General features: G+C 39.1%; 2 protein-coding genes across 8 annotated transcripts; both read left to right on the forward strand.

Moving 5' to 3' along the window:
* The first annotated feature begins 894 nt into the window (after nucleotides 1–894).
* Nucleotides 895–6,831, forward strand: asphd2 (aspartate beta-hydroxylase domain containing 2). Of its 6 annotated transcripts, none has more exons than XM_042000407.1 (4): nucleotides 895–1,259; nucleotides 2,268–3,470; nucleotides 3,873–3,986; nucleotides 4,146–6,831. In XM_042000407.1, exons 2-4 carry the CDS (start codon nucleotides 2,606–2,608, stop codon nucleotides 4,274–4,276), a joined length of 1,110 nt encoding a protein of 369 aa, XP_041856341.1. In that variant the 5' UTR covers nucleotides 895–1,259; nucleotides 2,268–2,605; the 3' UTR covers nucleotides 4,277–6,831. The 6 variants fall into 6 exon arrangements, with proteins under 6 accessions (XP_041856341.1, XP_041856343.1, XP_041856344.1 ...); XM_042000409.1 differs by having other exon boundaries at nucleotides 895–1,203; XM_042000410.1 differs by having other exon boundaries at nucleotides 895–1,158.
* Nucleotides 6,832–9,145: 2,314 nt separating this feature from the next.
* Nucleotides 9,146–18,783, forward strand: cabp1a (calcium binding protein 1a). Of its 2 annotated transcripts, XM_041998405.1 has the most exons (8): nucleotides 12,210–12,350; nucleotides 14,681–14,866; nucleotides 16,594–16,624; nucleotides 16,739–16,882; nucleotides 16,969–17,078; nucleotides 17,170–17,244; nucleotides 17,431–17,503; nucleotides 17,612–18,783. In XM_041998405.1, the coding sequence occupies exons 1-8, from the start codon at nucleotides 12,210–12,212 to the stop codon at nucleotides 17,635–17,637; spliced, it is 786 nt and encodes a 261-aa protein (XP_041854339.1). In that variant the 3' UTR covers nucleotides 17,638–18,783. The 2 variants fall into 2 exon arrangements, with proteins under 2 accessions (XP_041854338.1, XP_041854339.1); XM_041998404.1 differs by lacking the exons at nucleotides 12,210–12,350; nucleotides 14,681–14,866 and adding an exon at nucleotides 9,146–10,057.
* Nucleotides 18,784–19,567: the final 784 nt, after the last annotated feature.

Here is a 19,567-nt window from a genome sequence, read left to right on the forward strand (position 1 = left end):
CTGACTGCTGTGATCGACAACCACGCTTGTTGCAGTGCATCTTGGGAAATGCTGTGCAGCACAAATCAAACGGCAGTCATGAAGCATATGGAACCGGATATTAGAAGAAACTACTTTAAAGTAAAATAACAGAAGCGCAGCATGTAGCATAAACATAATTCTGCACTGATAGTATTTTTTCCATTGTCAAAAAAAAACTATTAGAATTATTTTCTACCTGTATAAATTGGTAAAGAAGCTCACTGATGTAGTTCCAAATAACAAATTAATATATTTTTTTCGTTAAATATTGCATAAACATTTTCAGTGGGATGAGTTCAGTGCAGCCAAAGCGAAATGTATGGAGCTCCTTGAGAAAGCCTGAAGCCGTCAGTATGCTGTTTTTAATCAATTATGAAACAAGCTTCTCCCTGACCGCAGTAATATCAACTCACTTCCACTCTTCAGATCCAAAGGCTCCTTTTTTCAAACTCTGCTACTCCCTATGATCCTTCCACTTACTTTGTCTCTTATGTCCTGTTTTTAAATGTAATGTTTTCTCTTGTTCTTTTACCTCGTTGTATTTTACTATACTTTACTTAACTGTATGTATCTTTTACTGTAAGGTAACCTTGATTGTCATGAAAGGCGCCTAGAAAAGGAATTTTATTATTATTATTATTATTATTATTATTATTATTATTATTATTATTATTATTATTATTATTATTTATAGAGCTAGTAGACCTAATGTGGACGGAGTGTATAAAATGATGGCACATGCCAGTGATCATTATTTAAATGGTAATCTTGCGTGTCCTCCAAATCTAAGTGACAATTAAAAATTGCCCTCTATTCGCCAAGACGTTTCTTTTGAAAGGTAAAACCGGAAGCATTCTTGCATTCTTTGTTTGCTTGAAGCTGGGTGGCTTCCCTGGTGAAGCGTCAGTATTTACATCAATATTTTCTGAAGCTTATCCGACCCTGCTTTCCAGCGCAGACAGGGAGTCACCCCCGTCGGTAGGACAGGTTTGAATTTTCCCCCTGTTAACTGATGTTTGATAGTTCCAGTTACGGCTTCTTTTGTGCGATTTGGAGCTGTTTCCAGTGATGTTGGCGAGTGATATCCGTCTACCGTGTGCACTGCAGTGGTGCGCAGCTTTGCCTGGAGAAACACCTGTACGCCTCTCCTCTCCTCTGGTCACAGTCATGAATGTTGAGTGGGTATGGATGCAAACCGTGCACGAATCAGCGTATCAAACATTCACGCAGATGTAGAGGTGAAAACATGAGCTCAGTTACTGCGATCTGTTTGTTTACCGAGGCTTAATGAACGTTGCAGCTCTCCCAGTGTGTTGGCCATTAGTTTGTGTGGCAGCTTGGCCCTGATGGCAACAACTCTAGTGGTTAGAATGGTTGGAAACAAGGGAGTGATTGGAAGAATAAGGTAGGGTGTGTGTATTCCATGGCTTTTCGACGAGGGTTTGATAAGTCTATCCTGAAGGGAGCGAGTGTGTGGGGGTAGATGTGGGGGCGTCATGGTACTGTCAGACAGGATGTAGGGGAGGATCTATTGGAGCGGGATTACCGGACCATTTTTGGTGAGAGCTCATCGTGGAGTTCTGATTACAGTTGACGCATTGCACTCCTCGTGTTGTGGCTGCTGGTCCATTAGCATTATATAATCATACCCATATAATGCAGCTTTCTTTTGATACTCAGAATATGACTACACAGACTACATATTGCCCAATTTTCCCCAGAGGATCCATTTATGCAGCTCCTGCTGAGCAACCTATGAATGCCAATTATAAATGTGGGTGGGTTTCAACACTGTTTACGTTTATATAATTCACTGGTTGGTGTGCATGTGTGTGTTCGTGGTGCTCAATAATACAAAAGGAGAGATTTATGTTAAATGCAGCAATGTGCCAATGACTCATGGTTTTACACAGTGCAGTACCGGGGAGTGTGTGGAAAGCTTAATTCCAAACAGTCTTCACTCTGCTTGTGTGTGTGTGCGTACTCAGAGTGCAGTCCTTTTGATGTCCACGGTGTGTGGGTGAGTTCTAGCAGGTGTGTTTTATTTGGTGAATACTGGATGGGAATTTGCTGCCAAACTGATGAGAAATGTGTGTTTTAGTCGCAAAACAAAGTGCAGTAATACCAAAGAGGAATACACCAAGAGTATAGTTTGTAGTGTTGATATCAGTTCCAGCGTTGTTGTCAGTTGTAACATCCTCTTCGCTTCTTATCCCCTTTTCTCTCCTTCTGTCTTTGTTTTTCAGAGAACATATAACCCTAAGGGGAGGTGTCTGTCTGCATTTGTCTGAAAGAACAAGCAAGGGAGCAGCACAAATGTCGCACAGCCAGACATCATGCAAAGAGAAGCCTTTCCTTGCTGCAGAGTGCTGAAATGTTAGGCCCGAAGAACGAGAGTGTCAGATCAAATCAGCAGACTGTTTATATCAGACAGGGCCATAAAAGCTGCCTGACACCAGACTCCATAACCCCCTGTATGTGGTTTAAGGCCCCTTTCAATCACAATCAAGAAAAGACACATTAAGTGATCCTTCATCAGCACTTTATATTTCTATCAGATTCAGCAGTCCAGAAAAAAGCCAAGATGGAGTGGTCACTAGAGAGTGTGAGGGAGATGGTTGCTGGTGGGATGCAGTCTGTAAGGGAGTGCGAGATCTGTGCTTTTGCCATAGCTACATGTGTGCTGCTGCTGTTTATGTGGTACTGTTACAGAGTGGGCCGGGACCATGGCTCTAGCCCACTGCGTGGGAGGTATCTGGCAGGGTCTGGCCGTATTGGAGGAGTGGTGGGGGGTTTCATGAGTTCAGACTGTCGTGGCAGAGGGAAAGGAAAACATGGGTCACTACTGGAGGAGCAGAACGGCTTTGCATTCTGCCAGTCATCAGAGTGCTTCCGCTGTACCAGCGCTGGCGAGAGCCTGAACCAGAGGCTCTATCACAGCCTGCAGGATTATGCCAAGCGCTACACCTGGTCAGGTATGGGCAGGGTGCACAAAGGAGTTCGAGACCAAGGCCGATACCTCAACAGCCGACCAACTATCCAGCGGCCAGAGGTTTTCTTCCTTCCTGACCTACCATCAGCCCCTTTCTTCTCCAGAGAAGTACAGAGACATGACGTGGAGCTGCTTGAGCAGAGCTTCCCCGCCCTCCTGGCTGAGTTTGAGAGCATCTACCACCAACCTCCAGCCCGGAGCGGCTCTTCCTTGCCACCAGGGTGGAAAGCCAACAGCACTCCTCGCGGGCAGTGGTGGACCTACTATCTGGTAAACCAAGGCACTCCTTTGGTCCTAAATGTCAGGAGATGTCCACGGGCTTGGCGAGTGTTGGGCCAGCTGCGTACATTCATCGCCAACAACGTATTTGGAAATGCCTGCTTCTCTGTTTTGACACCTGGAGCTCTCATTACTGAGCACTACGGTCCAACAAATGTCAGGCTGCGCTGCCACCTGGGTAAGAAGAATCCAGTGAACTGGAACTGATGAGGCTCAGTGTGTATTTAAGTCAGCACAATAGCAGATAATTTCATAAGTAAGCAAATTTACACAGAGGGAAAGAGCAACAAAGTAAATCAGCTGTTCAGAATGAACGCCCAAATTCTCTTGAGTAAAGGAAGCACATGGCTGAAAATGCCATGAGCTCACATTATCTTTTTTTTTTTTTACTGCACCTGAGCTTTGATTCTATTTCCATCTGTAGCATGTAGAATGGATATTAAGTCAAAACATTTGCTAAGATCCTTTAAACCAGCATGTTTTATTGTTTGTTTGTCACCTGAAGAGGTTGAACAGCAGCACAAAATACATGTAAAGCCCAAAATGACACATAGATGGACTTGTTTTTTCTCCCTGTTAGGTCTCAGAGTGCCTCCATCCTGTGAGCTTGTAGTTGGTGGAGAGCCACAATGCTGGGCTGAGGGTAGCTGTCTGCTTTTTGATGACTCCTTCCTCCACAGGGCTTTCCATGATGGTAAGTAGTTTTTTTTTTACTTTCCAGAAAGAGGATAGTCAGAATAGATAGGATAGTGTGGAAAAAGTCTATTGCTAAGAGAAACGGGAAATCTTGCAGTGTAAGTAAAAAGCTATCTATTCAAGAACATGTCAAAATGAAATCCTTGACTGTGTGCAGGCAGCCAAGATGACGGCCCCAGGGTGGTCTTCATGGTGGACCTATGGCACCCCAATGTGGCTGCTGCTGAGAGACAAGCCTTGGACTACATTTTTACTCCAGGCCGTTTAGAAGACAAGGAAGGAAAGTAGGTGTGAGTGAGAAACCATGTCCAAGTAAAGAGACAGATGGCATTAAGGGAAGTCTGTAGAACCGGGGAGCAGCTCTCTCTACCATTTTTCTGTTTTCTGCCTCCTGACCAGCTCTCACATTCACTGTGTACATATTTTCCAGCTCACACAGTATTGCTCAAAACTCCTCTTAGTAGATGACCAAACACTGGGCCTCTCTTATTAATTGCATTTCCACCTGTGTGGTTGTGTAAAATGCAGTCATATTCTTTTATTTTCTTTCATAGCACTAATCACAGGTCCGTCCATTTAAATAATGTGTATTAAAACAGTAGCAAGGACATTATAGCATGATCTTATGCCATTGTATATAAATAACACACTTCAACACCACTTTACATGTCCTTTCTATGCATTTTAAGCTCTGCAGTTGTTAAATGGTTATAGTTTGGGAAAGTTTTCAGAACAGGGTGTCATCCCTTTAAAGTACCTGGTATTAAATATGTAGAAAGAACATGCAAAATTTTCTGATGTGTTATTCATATACTGGTTCATGAGATAAAGCTGGAGTTGTCAGCTTAGCTGTTCCAGTTTTTGTTTTGTTTTTTTATTTTGAATGTAAACCTTTATTTGGATAAAGGATGTGACTGAACAGCCATCATGTCCTCTGACTTAACACCGAAGCAAAATGGTTTCTGATATTTAAATGGCTATTTTGGTTGTAAATTTAAAAATATAATAATATAAATATAGAGAGCACATCATCCAAAATTGGGTAAATGGGTCTAAATTAAACAAAAAACATTGTGTGACTCTACTGATATAATACGAACATAATGGGTCTACACAATGGATGCCTTCTGCTGCAGCACACCTGAATCAGACTGATCATCATGCTTGGGCAGCACTAGACAACAAGCTCTTGAGGAGAGCCATTTAATTTGAATCAGGTGCATTGGGGCAGGGAGACATCTAAAACCTGCAGGATTGTGGCCCTCAAGGACTCCGAGCTGGACAGCCCCGGTTTACAGGCCAGCCTAAACTGGTAATTGTTGATAAATTTGAGTTACAGAGTAATCATTTATTGCCTGGCGCGTTCTTTTCAAGCCTTAAGAAAAGCCTCATGACAACATGTAACACCTGCATACATTTACACAAGGGCTAAAATATTTATTAATTAAAATTTTATATTTCTCAACATATTCAGCTAAATTTGAGTCAGATTGTCAGAAGGACTACACAATTTTAATTTAAACAAAAACCCACATTTAAACAAAAAACTGCAGATAACTCATATTTTTATGAATGACTGGCCTTCCTATTAGCAGAATGTTGACATTTTGTCTGTGATTGTGTTGCTAATTATGATTTTTTTTTTTCCTTTACAAAAGTGTAATTAAAGATCAAATGAAGGAATGATTTCTTTCCTCTCATCAATTTACTGTGCAAAAGTCTAGTATGTACATCAAAATTTAATGTAGACCTGGATTAAACATGGTGTGGATTCTTAACTGGCCATTTCTACATACATATCTAAACAAGATTATAATTACATTATTATGATGTAATGACAGAAATACAGAACTATTCATTTGCATATCAGTACTAAAAACCTTTATCAAAATGTAGTTTAATAACTGAGGTCCAATTTTGAATGGTTTGAATGTTTACAGACAGCTAATGTCTCTGTCCTGACTCCTGCTGGTGTGTTGGTTAAATGTGCTCCCCTTTGAAATCAGTATGGCTTTCATACGACATGGTTAGATAAGCACATTCCTAGGTCAGATTGTACGAGTCGGCCTGTGCTGTGACACCAGAGATGAAGTGTTTTTGGTAAATTTACTAAACTCTTGTAATTTGGTTGCATTTGATATCAGGTTTGTATTTCTGTAAATAAGGTTGAAGTAAAAAAAAAAAAAAAAAAAAAAAAAAAAACGCCATGAATGGTCTGAGATGTTTTGAACCGTCTTCAGTGCTTTAACTATTGTGTTGTCTTGATTCAGATCTAAAGTGATTGCAAGTTCTTCTCCATTTCAAAATGGCAACCACTAAAGTCTTTTTTGATAGATTTGATTAGTATATTATGTAAAATGTTTATGAGATACTCTCTCTGTTGTTTTGTGATATTTTTTCAGTCACTGTAATTTTGCAGCACAGCATGGTATTCATTATGAAAGTCACCATCCTTAATTCCTCAACAGCACTTCATGGATATACTGTACGTGCAGTCTAAAAGGTAGACAAACTGAATCTTCTGCTGCTTTACCTGACTACGGCCATTCAAAACACCCATCTGTTCAGTTCTAATGTTTACAAAGGTGTGGTCATTTACACGCTGTTTACAACATCAGAAGACACTGATATCACTGACACTGTCCATAATTGGGTTTAAAATCAACAGTGTTGCTAACCCACTACAGAAAACAAATTCCCAGAGCACTGGCTTTACATACACTGTATGATGGGGAAACCATTTTGTTTACATTTGAATTGAGGATTTGTTCTTTAACACATTCTTGTGTGGATTTTGAACAGTATTTCTGTACATTTAATAAATGGTTGAGTATCTTATTTAATCATCTGGTGTCGGTTTTTTTTGTTTTTACACAAACATCACGGATCTGAATCCAGACTTCGGTGTGTGTGCATTCATTTCACTCTGCTCTGCTGAAGGAAGCTTTTTCAGGGGGATAAAGATGTCTGTGGAAATTCCACTCCTCTATTGATTATACACTTCCATTACTGTGGTGCTATTGAAAGTGTATAATCGATACAAGAATGGCTTTTCTACAGAAGACTTTACTCCTCAGAAAAGCTTCCCTCAGCACAGTGTAACAGAGCAAATGCACACATATTTAAAGAAAAAAAAAATAAATTATGTGGCCCCTTTTCATGCAGTTTTCTAGTAGCTACAGACAAAAGTAATGAAAATATGTTGTCACTGTTGCATTTTCTCATAAAAAGATTAGCTATCCCTGTAACTGCAAAATTATGAAGGCAGAAGTAATCACATTTCTTCTGGCTTTATTGATTAATCTATTTAACTATTGCCAAATAAAAACAGTGATGTAATTAATTTTGGGCCCCTTGACTTTCAAAATCTGTTAGCTCTGTTTTCTTTAGGCTGCATTTTAAGGATATATTTTACCACTGCCTCCTTCTGTAGCTTGTCAACCTCTTCAGTGTCCAGTTGGTCAGCAGTTTATCAGTCTGGATCTGGAACTACAAAATGTCAAATTCAGATTTCAAGGTTTATTGTCATCATAGGTACAACAAAATTGTGTTGGAACATCAATATTAGTGCAAATGTGTACACGTGGAGTAGGAATATTATATTCATATGGAGTATTGCACCACTGCAAAAACCAGCTTATAGTTATTGTGTTGGGATGTGGTTAGAATTCATAGTTGGGGGCAGGGAGGGGAGAGAGCACTGTTCAGCAGCCTCACCACTTGGGGGAACAGACTGTGGTGGTTCTGGCTGGGATGGACCTGTACCTTCTACCTGAAGTTAACAGGTGGAAGAGGTGACGAGGAGGATGGTATGCCCTTTCCTCAGACAGCGGGTGTTGTAGAAAGTACTAAAAGTGGCCCCTATGATTTTCCCTGCTGTTTTTACAACTGCTGGAGTGCCTGCTGCTGGGCCTTAGTACAGCTGGAGAACCATAATAAAAAACAGTCAGCACACTTGTAATGGCACAGTTGTGAAAATTTATCATAAGCTGTTTAGGGATTTTGACACTTCTAAGTTTCCTCCAATAGCAGAGGCATTGCTGGGCCTTCCAAATATTTTTATTTTATATGAATCATTGAATGAATCAACTACTATATCTGTTAGATTAATTTTAACTATTTCATATTATTTCCTGGTATGTGTAGATATCCATAAAAACTACAGACACTCTCTTTCATTTCAAAGGTTTTACATATAAGGGATGAAAAATAAATTTAAAAATAAATTCTTTACCAACCCTTAAAAATGAGGTAAATATCTCAAGTAAAAACATTACATGCCATGTTATTATTTATTATTATATATTTTGATAAGATTGAAGCCAATATGCAGAGGCAGTGTGAAAAATGATTATTTTTAACCATCTTTAGCAGCAGTAATATGTGTTATGAGGTTTCACATTGTTGTGGATTAAATTTTGGCCAAGTCTCCTTTGGTTCATTGAGGTTTGTGGTCATTTCTTTCATCACAGGTCTCTTAAGGCTCTGCCAATGAACTTAAATCGGGTCAAGAGCTGGACTTTGAGTCATTTCAACACTAATTCTTTTCTTTTTCAGCCATAATGTCGTAGGCCTCAACATCAACTCCTGGGGAGATCTGTAGTCTTGAATGTTTTCGTTGTGTCAATAATCTTGCATCAACAGACTCCAAAATGTTTGGAAATGGCTTTACATCTTCCCTGATTAATAGTCTGCAATGATTGTTTTCGTAGATTCGTCGTAAGATTATTCCTGAGTGCATTTGATCAGCAGAACCTGGCTTCTACCCTATTCTCTTCTGTGGGACCAGTAAGGGTTTTGGGGCGTCAGATTTTTTTTTTTTTTTTTTTTTTACATTATGGCTTACATTTTTGTAAAATAATAATGACGCGATGTAGGCTACTAATACGCTTTACAGTTCTGTGATCACTGTTGTATTAGAAGTATGTATTTTCAGTCTTCTAATAAATTAAATAAATTCACCTTTAAATTCACATCTCTTAATTCTTGTATTTTATTAATGGCGTTGTCAGTTGTTTTTCTGATCTACTTTGGGTTGTAAATTGTATCCGCATCCTTAAAGAAACTTTGCGGATCATGGATCTTTTTCACCGGCGTCTATACTGCCACGTCACAGCCAGGTTGCCACAGTAAACATTAATGAACAGGTGACGCGTTTTGCAGCAGCGTATGAGCCTCCTCTGCTCCGCTGTCTGAGCGCGCTGCAGCCGCGCTGGTACACAGCAATCAGGCGGTGACATGTAGCGCAACTCAAAGCGGACAGGCTTCACTGAAGACCATGTTTTGACAGTGGGGAGGAAATTATGTCGATGAACAACCTAGGCAGACTAGATCAGATCCATCGCAATGAGCGCCTCCTTCCCAAAATCTGATTCCACAACCTCCCTTCTGAAATCATCTTCGGTGGCAAGGAGACCGACACACCTCCCTGGACACACAGCAGATAACCGAAGAGGTCAGCATCACCATCAGCATCATCACCGTCCCGCAGCACTCCAGAGCAGCAGCAAAACGGAAGAGTCCTTCTGGTCAGCCGAGTGCGACGTAAGTGCCAGAAGACCCCTGTGCCATCCGTCTCTCGTTGGTAACCAGGACAGTAGTAACAATGCAGCCACGCGGGGCAAGTGCAAGTCACATGTCCCCCACATCCAAGTTCCCGTTCCGTCGGACGCCAATGGCGACGCAGGCCAAGGTGTGAGGGAGCGCTGCAGGACATCCAAACCCCCACACCGGCACCATCACCGCAAAAAACACAACCATGAGGACCGTCCGCCGCCAGCAGGACCACCTGAACCAGAACATCCCCGGCGGTATCACACGCACCCCCGCCCCGTCCCCAGGGTGCCCTCTCTGTCAGACAGTAACGATGACAGAGCCCCTCTTTGTGAACCGAGAGACCATAAAGGGGGCAGTTTGGCCAATGGCGGTGGTCAAGTCAGCAGTCCTTCTCCGTCCTCATGCTCCGTCCCACCATCCAGCAGGTCATCTCGTCGCTCAAGGAGGTCAAGTGCTGCTTCCTCTACATCCGATATCAATTTACGGACCATTCTCAATTCACTCTTTGGGCAGGTAAGGCCATGACATCAATTAAAAACAAAAGTTTAATTTGAGATCAACATAGCCACAGCTGGTTGATACAGATTTAGTGTGTGAAATGTGCAAAAATCTCAGGAAAACCCCTGACAAGTTGTGACAGTGATGCCCCAAATCCTAGTTTGCAATATATTTAATTAAGCTTAATTATTCCGGTTTGTTCAATGGGCTGACAGACTGAAGGCTCACCAAAGAAAACATATTTAGCCTGGTGCAGAATCTTCTGATGGCTTGTGATAATTTCATTAGGTTTCATCTGCTAAAGTTTGACTTGTTTTGTGTTGAGCTTGCATAGGTGTGAAAAGGTTAACCATGGCTCTTTCAACATCCTAACACACACTAATCAGCTCTGCCAACAGTCATCACTGGACAGACTATAGAAGGAAAAGCAGCTTCCACGCATTCGTTTCTTATGTAATTTGTAAATACTGTGCTGCCTCCTACAGATTTTCTCAATCATGTTGCTGCTCCTGATTGAAGTGGATGTGCTGAGGCAAATAAAATGTTCCAGTACCACAGAGGTAGAAATCTCTGTGTGCTAATGTACTAATAATGTCTCTTTAGTTAAAAGAAAAAGATATACTTGTGGGCCACAGTCATGTTTCTGCGTCATTCAGTTAGGAACAGAGCTGATTATATTTTGTGTTTGAGGTAATCACCCTGATGCTCCTGCTGGTGACGGAGGCTGTATTCTGAGCTACAGATCTATTTATACAAAAGGAAGGAGTGCAGCTTTTTATGCCTGTCTCTTTATCAGTGCTGCCATTTTGCATAACTTACACACTGTGAAAGCAAACAGCTTTATTTTTGCATAGAGTATCTACACAGTGCTCCAGCTTGCTGCTTGATCTATTGCCATTTAAGTATTCCACATAAGTTTTTTTTTTTTTCTTTTTTTTCTTTTTGTTTCCTTAAATAGTGTTTGGATTTTATCAGAAAAAAGATTTCCATATGCTCCCAAAAGAAGATGCTGTTGTGGAAACACAGAATTCTTCCTTTGTAGCTTCAGGAGAAACTTCTTGTAGATTTTATAGTATGAAAGCCATCACTACAAATAACCAGTGAGTCAGCCTGGGAGCAGTTCTGTGAAAACATTAGCGTGACCTGAAAATGGTCTTTGATGAGACACCTACTGTTGATGGTGAAGAGTACAGTGGCAGACAGAAATGTAACACATGGTTTGAGTGCTACATGCAATACAGTTAGTGTGTACAATACATTAAACACAAATGCTTCTATAGCATTAGCTGGTTTGATAAGCTAGTATGTGCTGCTTATACAACAGGTGTTGATCTGGTAAATAGCTTGAAACCTATCTTGAAGGAAACCACATTCTTATAAATCTTCTGTGCATGTTCACATAAATAGTGTCAGTGCAATAGACGGTTGCTTTCTCTATTTTCATGTGTGTTTCTCTACAGTGCTATGTAGCTGGTGTATTGTAGGTCAGAGTAACCTTGTCATTGCCTGTAGAGGGCAGAGGAAGCTTTGTGTTGCATTGATGTGTGAGGTAAGGGAGAAATTAAACTACAAGCAGAAGATATGAACACACAAATGCAATCTCAAGGTTGCAAAATTGCAAATAGTTTTCTAGCACTTGAGAGTAAGATTGCAAGTGAGGCAAAAAAAAAAAAAAAAAAAAACAGAAATAGGTCATTACAGAATGTTCTTTTAAACTTGCCTTGTCCAGATGTTTGTGGCTCAGAAGAATAAACACCCAAGTTTGCAACCCTGAACATGTCAGGTGCACATTTTAAAATTAATATATTTTCCTTTGGAAACTAAATGCTCTTTCCTCATTTCTCTTGTTTATGCTCATGTTTGGTGCCAGTGATTTTGTGCTGAAGTGTAAGTACTGTTTACAGAATAACAGACTGTTTGCCTGGTGTGACATTTGCATGAAATATCTTTCTGACATCTCCTTTCCTTTAATAGGCATTATTCTGTTTCCTTGCTTGGGTCACATCCCTCCCTCATTTGCACTCTAACTTTCCCCCTTTCCTCCATCCCACTTTTCACTTTACTCTTTGGCGCTCTTAGTGTTGCTACATTCATTAAGACTGCTCCAGGTTGTATAGTCAGGTCACCGTTTTTCATTCTGTAGGTACAAATTAGCAACCCGGGCTTCATGGGTCTTGCTGAAAGTAGAGTTTACATTCCTTTCAAAACTCAAACTCCAAACCTAACAGAGAGAAAGCCCTCATGGTCCTATTTAATGCCTTTTTTCTCCTTTGGAATGGGAAACTGCTTAAACTGGCCACTGAGAGCGGTAAGAACTTCCTCCATGTGTTGTACTCTTCATCAGATCATTTGATTGTTTTTGTGGCACATTTGAAACTGATACTAAGAACTGAAACTAGATGTCAATGTTACATGCTCAGACATTTTCTCTGGAATTTAGCATTAAATCAAAGTTTTTATTAATTGCACTTTTTAACAAAACCTTAATGTTTTGAGTTGTTGTTGTTTTTTTTTTGTTTTTTTTGTTTTTTTTCAAATCTCATCACGAAAATGTAAAATCGGTGCATTAGACACACTTTAAGTTTAGATAATGGAGTTCTGAGTATAACAGGTACACTATAATGTTGCTTGTTCTGTGACTGCACCACTAACTGGGTTTAATTAAACTTGTGTTGGATGAGCGCTTTCATGCTTTGGCAATCCTTTGCTATATGGGACTAATTTGCTGAAAGAACTGAATGTCCCACAGAAGAAGATGTATAGATGTCTTTGTTGCATAATGTTTTCTGCAGTGTCTTTTGTAGCTTGTGCCCTGGTGCTTTGGCTTGCCTTTTCTCTTCCTCTGAGTATGTTTACTCTTCCTACAACAGTGTATAGGTGTGAGGTGCCAGTCTGTACAAGTGGCAAGTAAACTGTTATGAACAATGAGTGGAAAGTTGGCATCATGTTGTTTCATAGATGTATTTAGGCTAACTTCCTGCCATGTTTTCATTTATGACATCGTTACTCTTGTACACTTGTACAAAGCAGACATGTAAAAATCAGCTGTTTCCAGACTAGTATTTAAGAAGAGTTGTGTCACAGATTTTAACAGACTGCGCTCATGTGAAAAAAGTAGACCCACTTTCATTTCTAATATTTTATGTATCAGGACAAAGTTAAATAAATAAATAATCTGATCCTTACCAACTCTTAGAATTAGGAAAATACAAACATTGATAAACAACAGCACATGACATTTTACATTGTGTCATTACTAATCAAACTAAAAGTAATTCAGAGTGAAGAAGCAGTGTTCACCCCATTATTCAGTAACTCGTAAAAACGCCTTTAACAGTTGTAGTATGAACAAATTGTTTTCTGTATGGTGTTTCTCACATTGTTGTGGGGAAATTTTGATTCGCTTTCTTTGCTTCAGTTCAATGATGTTTGCAGGCATTTGTTTCTGCATAGCTCTCGGGTCCCACAGCATTTCAGTCATGTTGACTGTTAGACTATAACCGGGCCATTACAACACCTTCATTAGTCTTTCATCTATTCTGTTGTAGATTTGACTCTGGATTTGGGATCATTTTCATGTTTCATTACCCAATTTTGGCCAAATTTTATCTGATTGCTGGTGTCTCTAGAATACAATGGTTTACAGAGGAGTTCATGGTTGATTCAGGTCCAGGTCCCGTGACTACAAAGTAAGCCCCAACTCATCAGCCTTCCACCACCTTTCGTGACCATAGGTATGAGCTGGGTTTTTTGTTGTTGTTGTTTTTGTTTGTTTTTGTTTTTTTGTTTTGTTGTTTTTTTGTTGTTGTTTTTTGGTTTGTTGTTGGTTTTTTCCACTGACGTGGTGTGTTTGGTTTTCATCAAACTTATTGTTGCACATCATGACCAAACGTCTCCACTTAGGTCTTTTGTAGTTTATACAGAGAGCTGCCGCATTCTCTTAATGTTTCTTCTGGCAGCCCTTTTAAAAAAGTCTAACTTCTTCAGACATTTTCTGATTCTCTGTCATGAAGTTTAATATTTAGCACGGTAATTGAGTCATGTAAAGTCTAAGAAGTGGAGTACAGATGATTAGAATATGTAGATGAACTTGCTGGGATGCCCTTTCTTTGAAAGATAGGCAGTTGTCTTGTGAACAATCTTTCATAGAGTTGTTTGGAAATGGTCTCATCACTCTTCCTAGATTGATGGGCAGAAACAGATGCTTTTGATTGCTTGAGATAAATGTCCTCCTTCCTTGGCTTTGTGTTAACACACACCTGAATGTGCAACATCTTATACAGAGGTGCTGAAACTTGCTGAGCATTTGATTAGCAGCATCTGGCTACTGTTTACTCTCATATAAAAGCAGTAAGGGTGGATTTAATTTTGCTACACACTACTTCTGCATTTTTGGATAACCTTTCATTTATTTATAGTTTAATTGATAAAGACGCTGTGCTGTTGTTAATCTGAGGTTGTATTTGATTCATTTTAATACTTAGTAAGGAACTGATTTATAGATATAGATATTATCAACTTTAAATTGAAAGATGGTCTACTTTAATATAAAGCAAGTTAGTGACTTTCTTATGTGATCTTACAGATCCCTACTCTACTCATCTCCACTTTGCTCTCTCTCTGCATGCTTATGGAAAGATGCTCCAGGATGCTGAGAGGAGACTCAGACTGGTGCTGTCATGTGAGGAGATTGGCCAGACAGACTATCTTGGGCTTTATCAGGACTCCATTGTTTCCATGACACAAAACTGTGTTTTCGTGAGCAACATATTGGGACAAACCTGTGTCTTCCTGAGTAAAGGCATGGCAAAGAGCAGGCAGGCTGTACGTAAGTCTGGAATAGCATGCTTTTATCTGCTATGTTTCTATTAGCAAAGCTAGGATTTCTGTTTTTTTTCCAAACAATCAGAGGGAATGCTGTCAATAGGGAACACATGGATGTGGAAAGTGACTGAACTGGATGTTCACATATAATAAATGCAGCGTCAAATCAAAAACCATTCTTGGACGTGTCACATTTTATCAGGGGTGTTTACTTCTCAGGTTTAAACAGGTTGAGGTTTGAGCTGATTTACCTTTACTTTGTATGGTGGGCTTTCACAAATACAAATCTATATTATGTTTAGGGATTGATACAAATATTACATGTCTGACAGTTAAATATGAATAGCTTTGACAAATAACTTTCCAATATGTTTTCAGTTCACAAACACCCCCACGCCAAAAGTGACTGAACTGCAAGACAAGGAACTCACCTGCTTTTCGAAGGAACTTAGTGTTCAGTTTAAACAAGACAGCTTAGTCTCTTGGAGACATTAGATGTGGAACAGTTAGCCTTTAAATTAGTGGACAAGTGGCTCTACCACCTGCATCCCAATATATAGTTGGAACCTGAAATAAAATTGGGATGTGCCCAGAAACAGTAGTAAAACATGACTGTGCCCCTGTCTCAATTGTTATTTTCAAGTTATAAAATCAGTCATATATAAAACAAAAGAAGAAAATAAATGGTGCATTTGTGTTTTCAAAGTTGAATTTTGTTAGCTTTAGGCAAGTTTGGTCTCTCCATCTTGTTTCCTCTTGCTGTGAAAGATGCATATAGTTGGCTGAAGGCTGCAGCTTTGTATTCACCACACAAATATGAAAATGTCATCAATAAATTAATCTAAGTCTGGAAAACTTTAAAACACAAATTAGCATATTATTTTTAAATGTCAAGTAATCTGCACATTGAAAAACATTTTTTTACACTTCAGGGTTACTGATCATGGTGGTGATTTGCATGTAAGGGGTAAGTAGCTTAAACATTTTGTAGTGTGCAGATGTTCATGGGCAGATAAAATGTGTTTTTTTAATCAAACTTTTATGTATTCAAGAAAATTAGCCCTGAGACTTAAAGCTGCTGGTTTGTTTGTTTGTTTGTTACAAGAATGCTCTGATCTGACATGTTGGTGTAACTGCTGATGAACTGGCAGAAGACTGGTTTTACTGTGTTAATTGGGGTTGACTTGCCAAGTTCTTTTAAGCTCATGTGACTCTTGCGTTTTCTGTGTGGTTCTGGTCAGATTGTTCTTCAGGCCTGACGTCAGCGCTCTGTTGTGTTTAGACTTCGCACTACTCCTGCTGTTAACCCCTGAGGGCTCTGGGATATGTCTGCATCTCTCCCTGTCCTTTAAAGGTTGTGTTCATTGTAAGCAAGCACTTAAAAAAGAAAGAAGAAGAAACAGTTGCATTCTTCTGTGAACTCCAGAGTTACAATTACAGGTACCGCTCTATAGGGATCAGCCTATTATTGTCATCCCGATGTGAGACAGTTTCACATCGTTTCTTTTAGGCATCCTTTAGCTGAGATTAGCAACACAGCTGAGAATTGTTATGGAAAAGATCGCTGATCTAGATTTGGGCATCACTCGGGTCACAACGATGACAGTGGTATGTTTACATGTAGCTCACAAGCAGAAAAAGCTTGTTATAATAGTTTAATGATGCTTGTTTTTCATCTGCTGTGATTTTTTTTAATTAGACAATAATTACATGTTTTATTTTAACAGGATAGAGAACTGCGACCAGAAGAAATGGATGGTAAGATTTTTTTTTTCATTAATTTTTGTTGTTGCAATCTAATATGTTGAACTTCTTCACAAAATATCATTCACTTCTGATACTTAAAAGATAACCAATTTGCTCTCATAACAGAGCTGCGAGATGCTTTCAAAGAGTTTGACAAAGACAAGGATGGTTTCATCAGCTGTAAAGATCTTGGGAATTGTATGAGGACTATGGGATACATGCCCACTGAAATGGAGCTGATAGAGCTGAGTCAACAAATAAACATGAACTGTAAGAACATTGCTGTCTTACATATTTATGAGTTATTCTGGAGATGCTTTGAGGTTTAATATTCTGCAAAATCTATTTTCCTTAAGTGGGAGGCCATGTTGATTTTGAGGACTTTGTGGAATTAATGGGCCCAAAACTCCTTGCTGAAACTGCAGATATGATTGGAATAAAGGAATTAAAAGACGCATTTAGGGAGGTAAGAGTGTCTATATTGAAATTTAGATTACAGAATTTATTTTTTTTCTTGTTTGTTGTTTCTACTGTTGCTTTCTGGTCTTTGTTCTTAGTTTGATACTAATGGGGATGGTGCCATAAGCACATCTGAACTCCGAGATGCAATGAGGAAGCTGTTGGGCCAACAAGTAAGTGTTAAATGAGAGAGAGAGAGAGAGAGAGAGAGAGAGAGAGAGAGAGAGAGAGAGAGAGAGAGAGAGAGAGATTGCTTTTGAACTGATCTTACCTTAAAAACCTTTATGTGTTGGTTTTCACGCAGGTCTACCAACCTGTTTATTTATTTGTCGACTTATTCATTCTTTTTTCCTCCCCAGGTTGGTCTAAAAGAAGTAGAAGACATCCTAAGGGATGTGGACTTGAATGGTGATGGACTTGTTGACTTTGAGGGTAACGAATTTCAAAAATACATTATTTAAGCTGTGCTGTGGAATTTGATCCTTTTATAAATTTTGTTTTTTTTTTTCTTTTTTTCTTTCTTTCTTTTTTCCTTTTCAGAGTTTGTAAGAATGATGTCTCGCTAAGATCATGGAAATGATCAGTCCTGAATGTGAAGCTATGTCCTTCTTCACACAAGACCACGTACCACCAAGGACATGCCAAGATATTCTGAGCCATTCAAATCTAAATACACTGGAAATAAAACACCTTGAATGATATGGAGCAAGGAGTCACCTCACACTTTCAATCAATAAGTGTTCTTCCAGAGAAGTCTCTAGTTAAACTGAGGCAGAATTTGCTGTAGCATAGCTGATGATTGTCTAATTCATGTTTTTTTGCACTTTAACTCTCACTAAATAACTTCCTGTGTGGATAGATTGTTTGTGTTGTTTCATTTTCTACATGGTATTTAGTGTCTTGCAAAATGTCGCCTTTGATGTCCACCGACATCAGAATGAGAGACTTAATGTAAGAAAGACATAACAGATCAGCACTGTTGAATGTTTATATAGTCACACCTTATGTGTTGTATTAGAAATTGTCTGTGGAAGTACCTTTGTGTTACAACGGTGCTTCACCAAGGAATCCAAGTGGCAATATCACATCTGTAATGTACCTTTGTGACCATCTGTAATTTTTCACTGTGATAGTCCAGGCTGATGAAAAGCATCACTGTCTGACATGCAACAAAAAAGATCTCTGAGCTTAATGAGAAGCAGATCTTTGAAACGCCTTGCATTTTTGTTATTCACTCATCCTAGATCAGGGGCAGTAGAAACAAGGCCACATAAGATAAGATGTGCAACTCTCTTAAAGTTTAAATACAGAAAGCCAAAGTGCTCACTGACAAGCAGTGGTTTGCAGCAATATGGACCATCTCTAGACTTTTAGTCTTTTAATGTTCACAGGTTTAAAATTCACAAAACTTGAGAACTAGTAATGGCTGTTTTTAAAACTATATTTAGCCCTGCATGAGGTTATACAGTAGGAATGACAAACGTGAACTGTACTGACCGTGAATCTGATTGTGTTATAAGTGTACTGTAGGTCACTGTCATTATTCTTGATGTGGTAATGTTCCACACATCTGTGCTGTCCAAGACATTTTTATGCATGCCAAAGAGAACAATTTACTGAATTTAGTATGCACATTTGCATTTTTGTCTAACAAAGTTTTAAAAAACAAATTGCCATGTTAACAGTAGAAAAATAAAAAGTGTTTACATTTGAGATCCCTTTGTTGTTGTGATTGGTGTGAAAATGTGTTTTATTCTAAGGCTTGAGCAAAAAATGTTATTATGGTACTGATTAGGTCACTCCATGCACTGAGGAAAAGTCTTCTTTGGATATCTATTATTTATATGTATCACCAGTATGACTGCAGGGTGGGCATATATTACCTGCAGCAATACTGCAGTTATCTGACTGCACTAGTCTCCAGATAAAAAAAATAATTATAGAATATAGGTGGTAGCTGGCTATATTCCTTGTGAACATTGACTAATTAAGTTCTGAAAGAGGATTTGATTTTATCACAGGTGTCTATTTAAAAAGGGATGTTTGGCTGCTTTACTTCATTCATAAAATACTTTATAAAGATGATTGCCTTTATTTGGGTAGATATAGCAAAGAAGTGTTTCAACCAATTGTGGTCACTACCTTGTTTAACTATTTTAGCTACATAGCGTAAAAAGAACAAAAAAGCGAATGACTATGGTGATATTGAGACACAATTAAAATGTAAAGTGCAAAATGTTTGATCCAAATATAAGTCAGGAATTGTGACAAGCATATTAACACCCACAACATAACTGCAGTACAGGCTGCCTCGTGGGCCTATTCTGGAGAAACATTGTTGTTGTGGCAGGCAAGATTACAGCAACTAATACGGTAAAAAGGTTTCAACACTGACTTTCATTATTACTTGTCATTCATTTTATTTGTCTCCTCCTTTCTTTCTGATATCAGCCTAATAAATTTCAGGCAACAAAAGGAATATTTTTTTCTCTACAG

The sequence above is a fragment of the Melanotaenia boesemani genome, chromosome 11, assembly GCF_017639745.1.
Source record: "Melanotaenia boesemani isolate fMelBoe1 chromosome 11, fMelBoe1.pri, whole genome shotgun sequence".
In the NCBI taxonomy this organism is placed as follows: Eukaryota; Metazoa; Chordata; class Actinopteri; order Atheriniformes; family Melanotaeniidae; genus Melanotaenia; species Melanotaenia boesemani.

What these genes read in the sequence shown, in the direction of transcription:
- asphd2 (XM_042000407.1), top strand. Translation starts at nt 2,606, where the DNA reads ATGGAGTGGTCACTAGAGAGTGTGAGGGAGATGGTTGCTGGTGGGATG. An exon ending in CAGGCTGCGCTGCCACCTGG is followed by an intron (nt 3,471 to 3,872) that starts GTAAGAAGAATC and finishes TCTCCCTGTTAG; the next exon opens with GTCTCAGAGTGCCTCCATCC. An exon ending in CCACAGGGCTTTCCATGATG is followed by an intron (nt 3,987 to 4,145) that starts GTAAGTAGTTTT and finishes GACTGTGTGCAG; the next exon opens with GCAGCCAAGATGACGGCCCC.
- cabp1a (XM_041998404.1), top strand. Translation starts at nt 9,335, where the DNA reads ATGAGCGCCTCCTTCCCAAAATCTGATTCCACAACCTCCCTTCTGAAA. An exon ending in GGAAGCTGTTGGGCCAACAA is followed by an intron (nt 17,245 to 17,430) that starts GTAAGTGTTAAA and finishes TTTCCTCCCCAG; the next exon opens with GTTGGTCTAAAAGAAGTAGA. An exon ending in TGGACTTGTTGACTTTGAGG is followed by an intron (nt 17,504 to 17,611) that starts GTAACGAATTTC and finishes TTTCCTTTTCAG; the next exon opens with AGTTTGTAAGAATGATGTCT.